At 21.9% G+C, this 9,660-nt stretch overlaps 5 protein-coding genes across 5 annotated transcripts in view; 4 read left to right on the forward strand and 1 right to left on the reverse strand.

Annotated features, from left to right (window-relative positions):
* Nucleotides 1-754: 754 nt before the first annotated feature.
* On the forward strand, nt 755-1,614 carry DDB_G0283437 (DUF51 family protein; the record flags this gene model as incomplete). Its single annotated transcript, XM_633981.1, has 2 exons — nt 755-876; nt 1,116-1,614. 2 exons carry the CDS (start codon nt 755-757, stop codon nt 1,612-1,614), a joined length of 621 nt encoding a protein of 206 aa, XP_639073.1.
* Nucleotides 1,615-2,348: 734 nt separating this feature from the next.
* DDB_G0283439 (equilibrative nucleoside transporter family protein) lies at nt 2,349-3,941 on the forward strand (the record flags this gene model as incomplete). Its single annotated transcript, XM_633982.1, has 4 exons — nt 2,349-2,417; nt 2,520-3,582; nt 3,680-3,747; nt 3,849-3,941. The coding sequence occupies 4 exons, from the start codon at nt 2,349-2,351 to the stop codon at nt 3,939-3,941; spliced, it is 1,293 nt and encodes a 430-aa protein (XP_639074.1).
* Nucleotides 3,942-4,376: 435 nt separating this feature from the next.
* On the forward strand, nt 4,377-5,105 carry DDB_G0283523 (hypothetical protein; the record flags this gene model as incomplete). Its single annotated transcript, XM_633983.1, has 4 exons — nt 4,377-4,509; nt 4,633-4,680; nt 4,824-4,940; nt 5,029-5,105. 4 exons carry the CDS (start codon nt 4,377-4,379, stop codon nt 5,103-5,105), a joined length of 375 nt encoding a protein of 124 aa, XP_639075.1.
* An 809-nt stretch (nt 5,106-5,914) lies between these two features.
* On the forward strand, nt 5,915-8,977 carry DDB_G0283441 (hypothetical protein; the record flags this gene model as incomplete). Its single annotated transcript, XM_633984.1, has 2 exons — nt 5,915-6,443; nt 6,591-8,977. The coding sequence occupies 2 exons, from the start codon at nt 5,915-5,917 to the stop codon at nt 8,975-8,977; spliced, it is 2,916 nt and encodes a 971-aa protein (XP_639076.1).
* A 143-nt stretch (nt 8,978-9,120) lies between these two features.
* The window catches only part of DDB_G0283443 (SET domain-containing protein), a gene marked incomplete at both ends in the record, with an annotated part of 1,182 nt that continues 642 nt past the window's right edge, over nt 9,121-9,660 (reverse strand). Inside the window, one exon of the mRNA XM_633985.1 lies at nt 9,121-9,660. This exon is cut by the window's right edge and continues 642 nt beyond it. Within this exon, the coding sequence (XP_639077.1) occupies nt 9,121-9,660 (540 nt within the window).

A 9,660-nucleotide genomic window follows, 5' to 3' on the forward strand; every position in this document is an offset into this window, starting at 1 on the left:
ACCATCCATTTCATTTTTTTATTTTTCCTAAATTATTAAATACATAAATAAATAAATAAATAAAATAATAATAAATAAATAAATAAATAATAAAAAATAATAAATAAAAAATAAAAAATAAAAATAAAAATAAAAAATATATATGTCAAAGTTTGGTATCTATATTTAAAATAAATTAATTTCAATCACAATCATAGCCAATTGTTGCTAATTTTTTTTTTTTTTTTTTTCACCAAATTCGATATATTTTTAAAATAAAAAAAATAAAAAAAAGAAAAAAAAAATAAAAAATAAAAATTAATGAAATAAAATTATTTTTTTCCCATTGTGGAAAGTATTACACAAAATACAAACACCCCTCTTACTCTGTTGTGGGTTATTATTTTTTAAAATAAAAAAAGAAATGAAATTATTTTTTATTTTTTTAAATTAAATTTTTTAAATTAAATTTTTTTTTTTAATTTTTTTTTTTTTTTTTTTGTATTTTTTTTTTTTTGTCTTTGGGTATAAATTTTATTTTTCTTTATATTTCCACATAAAATATTGTAATAATTTCAATCATTTTTTTTATTTTTTATTTTTTTTTTATTTTTTTTTTTTATTTTTTTATATCACTACAACCAGCCAACCAACCACCCATCGGACAATAATTAATTAATTAAAACAGTAATATTGATCATCCATACCCACCACCACCAACTACCCACTACCACTCTCATCCATATTACATACAACACAATAATAAAATAAAGAAATGAGTCGTTCAACATCTTCAACTAAAGCTACTAAAGAAATGGTTGCCTATTGTTTCGATTCTTTAATATTCCATTTCGAAAATAAACCAATTTATAAACCAAAATTTTCAAATGAATCATCGTATGTACACCAAAATATTAAATAATATATATATATATAACATATTAATATTTTAAATAAATACTAATATGTATATATATATATATTAAAAAAATATTTGTATGTACATATGCATAAAATTTTTATTATTATTTCCCTTTATTTTTTTTTTTTTTAAAAAAAAAAAAATAAATAATTTTAAAAAAAAAATAAAAAAAATAAAAAAATAAAAAAAAATAAAAAAATAAAAAATAAAAAAGACCATTATTTGTAACATGGAAAATAGATAATAAAAATTATGATGAACCAATTTTAAGAGGGTGTATAGGTACATTTGCAGAGAAGAATTTAGTTGAAGGATTACATAAATTTGCATTAACTAGTGCATTAAAGGATTCAAGATTCTCTGCTATCACAAAAAAAGAATTAACAAAGTTACATTGTGCCGTATCATTGTTGGTAAAATTTGAAACTGTAGATTCAGTTTGGGATTGGGAAATTGGAACCCATGGAATTTGGATAGAATTTACTGATCCAAATACAAATCAATCTTCAAATTCAACTTATTTACCAGATGTAATACCAGAACAAGAGTGGACAAAAGAAGAGGCAATAAGATCATTAATTAAAAAGGCTGGTTACAATGGAAAAGTTGATGATAATTTCTTTTCCCTAATTAAATTAACTCGTTATCAATCTTCAAAAGATTCATTATCATATTCTGAATTTTTAGAATATAAAAAAGCTACATCATTATAATTGAAATAATAATTAATAATAATTATTTATAATAATAATAATAATAATAATAATAATAATAATAATAATTAATAATAATATCTTAAAACAGCAACAGTTTTAAAAAAAAAAAAAAAGAAAGCATTAAAAATTCTTGTAAAATAAATGTAAATAACTTCTTCTTCTATATTGATTCAATTCCTTCCTTTATCTCAACAAAATAATATGCAAAAACAAAAATAAATAAATAAAAAAAAAGAATGTAAAAAAAAAAAAAAAAAAAGTTATTTATAACCTTTAAAAAGTTCTTTTTTTCTTTTTTGTTTTTTTTTTATAGAATTCAAATTTCCAAAAATTAAATTTCATTCTTTTTTTTAGCAATCGAATTTGAAGATATTATTTTTGAGTCATGGAATTTTGATTCGTAATGTAAAAAAATATTCCAAGATATTTTATTGATCAAAATTAAAAAAAAAAAAAGCAAAAATAAAAAAAATAAAAATAAAAATAAAAAAAAATAATAAAAAAAAAAAAAAAAAAAAAATGTCGTTTTTTTTTTTTTGTTTTAAAAAAAAAAATTTTTTTTTTTTTTTTTTTTTTTTTTGTGTGTTAATAAAAATACCAATATTAAAATAATAAATTTTTTATATATATTCAATTTGAATAGTCATAGTAATAAAATAAAATAAAATTTTTTTTTTTTTTAAAAAAAAAAAAATCTAACACAACAAAACATATAAATATATATATATAAAATGACAAACAGAGATGAATATTCACCATTAGTTGATATAACAGAAACATCAAAAGCACCATTAGATAAAGTAATAAAATTAAATATATATACATACATATAATTGATTTTTTTAATTTTAAAAAACTAATTTCTTTTTTAAATTAATTAAATAAAATATAATATATAATAGAATGGTTTAGCATGGATTTGTTTTTTAATTTTAGGTGTTGGATTATTATTCCCATTCAATTGTTATGTAGCAGCATCAGATTATTTTTCAGATTTATATGGTGATTCATATTCATTTTTAATGTCATTAGCATATAATTATATTCAATGGTTATTATTATTTGTATCGATATTTGTTATGCCAAGATTTTCATTCAAATCACGTACGATTTTATTTTTATTAGCAGGTTCATTGATTTTATTCTATATGCCATTCAATAATATGATATTTGGTAGAAATGAAAAGGTATCAATGGGTATTAGTTTATTGTGTACCTTTGCATCAGGTTGTTTAGCTTCATTGTTGTTTGGTACTGTTTTAGGCTTGGTAGCATTGTTTCCAGGCGAATATACAGGTGCTGTAATGAGTGGTAACGGTGTTGCCGGTATGATTGCAATGGCGTTGCAAATCATTACCAAGGTATCCGTGCCTGCAACTGCACATGGCAATCAAGAGAGTGGCTTGATCTTCTTCTTTTTGGCAGGCGGTGTATTAATCATTTGTTTACTATGTTTCTTGGTTTTATTGCAGTTACCAATTACAAAGTACTATTTAGCAAATTTCGAAGCTTCAAAATTGAAGGAGAATGGTAGTGTCAACGGCATCGAAAGTGGTGATGGTGATGCCAAACCAAAGAAATCTGCACGTCAATGGATGGGCGAGCTTTTAAATATCCTCAAAAAGGTTTGGAGAGAGGCATTGGTTGTTTTCACAGTTTTCTTTACTACACTCTCAATTTTCCCTGGCTTAACTCAACTTATTCAAACAAGTAATGAACATCAGTTATCATCCGATTGGTTTATCATTGTTTTCTTTTCAATCTTTATGGTTGGTGATTTCATTGGAAGAACCGTTCCAAAATGGTTTATCATTTTCACTCCTTCAAATCTTTGGATTCCAACTTTCCTTCGTCTTGCCTTCTTCCCATTATTTGCACTTTGTATTAAACCTTTAGTATTTAATAATAATGCTTGGTATTTCGTTTTTATGTTTATTTTTTCAATTTCAAATGGTTATTGTGGAAGTAATGTGTACAAAAAAAAAAAAAAAAAAAAAAAAAAAAAAAAAAAAATTATTTATTTACTAATTTATTTTTTTATTTTTTATTATTATTAATATAGCACTTGCAATGATTTTTGGTCCAACAAAAGCTGAAGAACATGAAAAAGAATATGCAGGAATTATTATGGTATGTTTATTTGAGAAATTTTTTTTTTTTTTTTTTTTCATACAATTTTTTTAAACTTCAAACTAACCTTTTATTATTTTTTATTATTTTTATTATTATAGTCATTCTTTTTAAATTTTGGTATTTGGGTATCAACTCATTTTGCATTTTTATTAAGTTATTTAGTAACTGGATCCACTGGTATTAATTTCTAAAAAAAAAAAAAAAAAATTTTAAAAAAATTGTAGGAAAAAAAAAAAAAAAAAAAAAAAAAAATCAATTTAATTATATTAATTATACACACGACTCTCAAACATTCAAAATTAATAAAAAAATAAAAAAATAAATAAATAGATAACAATAATAATAATAAAATAAAATAAAATAATTTTAAATTTAAATTAAAGTTGTTGATTATTAATATTTTATTTTATTTTTGCTTTTTTTTATTTTCGAAGAAAAAACAAAGAAAAATTATCAGGCAAACCATCACTTTTTTTTTTTTTATTTTTTTTTATTATTTTTTATTTTTATTTTTTCAATTTTATTATTTTTCGTTTTTTCACAAAAATTTGTTGATCAACACCGAAATTTGGGAATATTCATCATCATAATAAATATAAATTGTATAAATATAAATTAATAATAAAATGGAGAATGAAAATAAAATACTTATAATAAGAGTTATTAGATCATTTGAATATAGAACTATAAAGAATCTCATTTTAAAGGATATAGATTTAAATACAAATGTTTCTGATTTTAAAAAACTGGTCGCTGATAGTAAGTCAAAATAGTATTTTAACACACACATCTTTTTTTTTTTTTTCTCTCTCTCCGAAAATTAGTTTTTTTCTTATACTTATTAATAAATCTTTTTTTTTTTTTTTTTTTTCTTATTTTTAGAAATTCAAACTACACCAGGATTTACACCATTTAAAACAAAACAATATGGTAATGTTAATATTAATATTAATATGAGACACAAACACATCTTTCACTTTTTTTTTATTTTTTTTTTAAATAAAATAAAAATGATAATAAATAATAAATAGATAATAATAATTAACAATTTTTTTTTTTTTTTTTTTTTTTAGACTCAATGAAAATATTTTTTGTGCCACATGGTCAAAAACCAAATAATTTAACTATAAATATTGAAAATGATCATTTCTTTTTAAATAATAATAAATCTTTAGCTGAAAATGGTGTTGGTAAGTTATCAATAAATAAAATTAATTAAAAATAATAATAATAATAATAATAATAATTATTAACAATTCGATAAATATATAAATTTAGTATATGAAACAGAGATTTCATTTTTTGTAATGGAGGATTATTTAAAATATAAAGAAAACCCAGAAAATAAATGGTAATATTATTTAATAAAAAAAAAAAAAAAAATTGTTTTATTTATTACTATCATATATATCAAAAAAGCCTGGAATATCTTTATTTTTTTTTTTTTTTTTTCCAAAAAGTGTGATTATTTGAATGATTTCTTTTTTTAACCCATTAATTCCAAAAAAAAAAAAAAAAAAAAAAAAAAAAATTAAATAAATAAATAAATAAAGAATTTGTAATTAATCTAATCGAGAAAGAATTTTTAAACAAACATATTTGTTATTATCAAAAAAAAAAAAAAAAAAAAAAAAAAAAAAAATTATAATTTTGTAAGATGATAAATAAAATTATGTGTAAATTTAATTTTATTATAAAATGGAGTGATTAATTAATCTTATTCGAAAAAAAAAAAAAAAAAAAAAAAAAAAATTCTTTTGGGAACATTATTCAAAAACCAGCCAATTAATTTTTTTTGGGTTTTAATTTAAAAATTTTATACAAATCTTTGATTAAAAAAGAATTTTAAAAATTAATTTTTGCATTTTTTTTTTTTTTTTTTTTTTTTAATTTTTTTTTTTTTAATTTTTGTTTTTTTTTTCTTTTTTTTTTTTTTTTTTCTTTTTTTTTTTTTTTTTTTTTATTAATTTTTGCATATTGTAATATTACTTTGCGTACAAAAACCCACACTTAATTTATTTTTTTAATTTTTATATATTTTTTTATTTTTTTAATTATTTCTGTAATAACATCTATATCAATACTATTTATAATAATACTTAATAAAATAATAATATAAATAAAGAGGTAGAAGAAGAAGAAAATAATAATAAAATAAATAAAAATGGCACCACCTACTAAAAGTAAAGATAATTTATTATTATGGTGTCAAAAAGTTATAAAATCATATGATGGTGATGATAATGATGAAAATAAAGAATTTAAATTAAAAGAAATTAAAGATTTTTCAGAATCATGGAAAGATGGTAAAGGATTTTTAGCGATTGTTCATTATGTATTTCCAAGTGAAGAATTTAATTTCAAAGAGAAATTAATTGAATTGAAAACACCATTTCAACGTACAAAATTTGCATTCAACTATGCACAAGATAAAGGTATTTCAAAATTATTAGAAGAAGATCAATTTAAAGATGACAATGATGATAATCAATTAAATTCATTGGAATCTGAAAAATTATCAATTGAAACTTATTTATCATGTTTTTATCATGATTATAATAAAAAATTAGAAAATGAAAAGATTGAATTAAAATTAAAAGAATTGTTAGGTAATATTGATCAAATAGTTGAAACTTCTGTAAATAATTTAAAAGAAAATAATAATAATGATGATGATGATTTTGAAATTAATGGTAAAGTATTAATAAAAAAAAAAAATATATTTTTTAAAAAAAAAACATATGTTTTTCACTCCCTCCCTCCCTCCCCCCTTTCCCCCACACAAATTTATTTATATATTAATCATTTTTTATTTTTTTTTATTTATTTTTTTTAATTAGATTTTTCAATTGAAAAAGAAATGGAAAAAATTGAATTAATTAAAAATAAATTAGTTGAATCAAATAAAAATGTAGAGAATAAAAAGAATGAAAGTTCAATAACTAAACAGAAATTAATGGATTTAGAAACAATGATTCAAAGTGTTCAAGATGAGTTGGTTGAGAATGAGAATATTAGTAAAAAGTTTAGACAAGAGATAGAAAAGAGAGAAGAGGATTTAAAGAATAAAATTGAGAAAGAGAAAGAACAATATGAAAAGCATATTCAAGAATTACAATCAAAAATCAATAAATTGAAAGAGAATGATATTAAAGAGAGAGAAGAATTGAAAAAAAGATTAGAACAAGAGAGAAGAGCTAAAGAGGAGATATTGAAAAAGAAGAAACAATATGAGGATGAAATTAAGCAATTGAAATTGAATTTGGAGCAAGGTATAAAGGATAAACAGTTATTGGAGGAGAAAGAAATTAAGATCCAAGAAGAGAAATCCGAGGCACAGCTAAAGCATCGTGAGGAGATGAAAAGGTTGCGTGAGGATCTATTGAATGCCTCATCAAGGAATGAGTATCTCTCTATAGAGTTGAATAACGAGCAAGCTTTGAAGTCGGATTTATTGGAGAACCGAAAGAAGATACAAACCAATGTGAACCAATTGGAGAGGGATGTCGATAGTGAGAAGAGGGATTTAAGCCAAATCCAAAAGGCAAAGGACAAACTATCAGCATCGGTCAAGAAGACCTTAATGGAACTAGAACAAGAGACAAAGACCTACAATTTACGTGACAAGACTAAAAAAGAGATTGAGCGTGAGAAGGAGATACTTCGTCAAGAACGTGAGAAAGAGCAAATGGAGAAGCTTCGTGTAGAGAAAGAGAAAAGAATTGCACAGAATCAATTGGATGGGTTGAAGGATGATCATGATAATGAGCGTGTTAAAGTTAGAGAATTGAAATTCACAATTGCAGATTTAGATAGAAAGATTGATGTCACTGAAACTGATATAATCGATGAAACTAAAAGAACCAATAAATTGATAGATTATTTCGAAGAGAAGGCAAAAATTCAACAAGATAAAGTAAAACAAAGAAACGATCAACGTGTAAAGAAATTAGAGGATTTGAAAGGCGGATTCGCAAGACAGAATTCTCACAATTCCGAGCAGTTAAAGAAAGAGATGGAACGTATGTCTAGTTTAAATAAAGAAAAGATTGAGCTATCTTCAAAAGATTCAGATTTACAACACCAATATCAACAAGAGAGAAAAGAAAAGAAGAATAGTGAAAAGTTGAAAAGAAATTTAGATGATCAATTAAATCAAGTGAAACATTTACTTAATCTTGAGAATAAGGGTAGAGTTGCAAGAGAGAATTCTAAAACCAAATTAGAGATTGAAACTAAACAAATGAAATCCACACTCTCTGATGAACATCACAAGAGGGAACAAGCAAAAGAAAGAAATCAAACATTACAAAATGATACAGAATCGGTTGAAAAGAAATTACAACAATCAAAACAACAATTTGATCAATTAAAAGAACAACGTGAACAATTGAAATTGGAAGCAATCTCATTGGATAGTGAAATCACCAATGTCGTAACAGAGAAAATCATAGCTCAATCTGAAGCGGATTCACGTATTCGTGAGAATATTGAAAAACTTGAAGAAAAGTATAAATCAGAGATTAAAGCTAGAGAAGAATCCAAATTACAATTGGAAACTAAACAATTCTTGGCAAATCAAAAACTTCAAGATAGAATTGACCAACAGAAACAATTGGAACAACAAAGAATTGATCGTGATAAAGAGTTGAGATTATTGAATGAGAAATTGGAGCAATTGGAAACCGACTCTGAAATCTCTGATACTCCACTACAAAAACTTCGTGAAGAAATTAGATCTTTGAAAATTCAAGCTGAAAAAGATAAAGAAGAATGTGAAGATTCCCAAGAATTAGTACAACAGATGGAATCTGATATCAAAAGATTAGAATATGAAGTATTGGATGAATCAAGTGAAGCCTCCTTACATCAAAGACAACTTGAAATACTTGAAAAGAAATTACGTGAGGCTGAAGATGAATTACACTCTCATAATTTACAATTACAACAACAACAAATAGAATTTGAACAAAAAATTCAAAAAGAAAAAAGAAGACAAAAAAAAGAAGCTGCAAAACAAGAAAAAGAATTAAAAGATTCAATGATTGAAGAACACCAAAGAAAATTAGATCTTTTAAATTTAAAATTTAATCGTTCAAAAGCAACAATTGATGATGAAAATAAAGAATCTGATAAAAAAGTTTTAGAAAAAAGAAAATTATTAATGAATTTAATGGAATTAAATAATAGTAATAATAATAGTAATAATAATTTAAATAATAAATAAATAAATAAATAATTAATGTATATCTTTTTTTTTTTTTTTAATTTAAATATATTTTATTTAATTATCACCCCCTCTCCTCCCCCCTGTTCATGTTTTTTAAAAATATTGAAAGTTGGCATTTTCTTTTTTTTTTTTTTAATTAATTAATTATTAATTGGTTCTTTCCAATGACAAAAATTACAAATTCTTTGAATTTTGTTGAAAGGTGGTAAATATAAAATACCAGTACATTTAATTGATTGATTTTTACAAGTGTAATTTTCAATTGTTTTTTCAATTTCTAATGATAAATTTGATAATGGTGGTAGTGTACATCTTTTACATTTACATTCAAAATAATAAATTTCCTTTAAATGTAAAAGTCTATCATTTTTTGACATTCTAATATCAATATATGAAATTGATAATTCATCACCTTTTTTAATTGGAATTAAACTATAAATACTTATTGATTGATTTTCTTGTACTCTAACACAATTTGGAAAACAACTATGATTAAAATATGATATACTAATATTATCATCTTTATCATTATTATTATTATAGATTGTTTGATTACCATACATACTTAGTCCAAAACATTCATCACTATTTTTCCAAAGTCCAAATGAATTTCTTTGAGATTTTGCATATAATTCTTCAATAATAACTTTATCAATATTAAAAAAGAAATTATTAAATAA

This window comes from Dictyostelium discoideum, assembly GCF_000004695.1.
Source record: "Dictyostelium discoideum AX4 chromosome 4 chromosome, whole genome shotgun sequence".
Classification (NCBI taxonomy): domain Eukaryota; phylum Evosea; class Eumycetozoa; order Dictyosteliales; family Dictyosteliaceae; genus Dictyostelium; species Dictyostelium discoideum.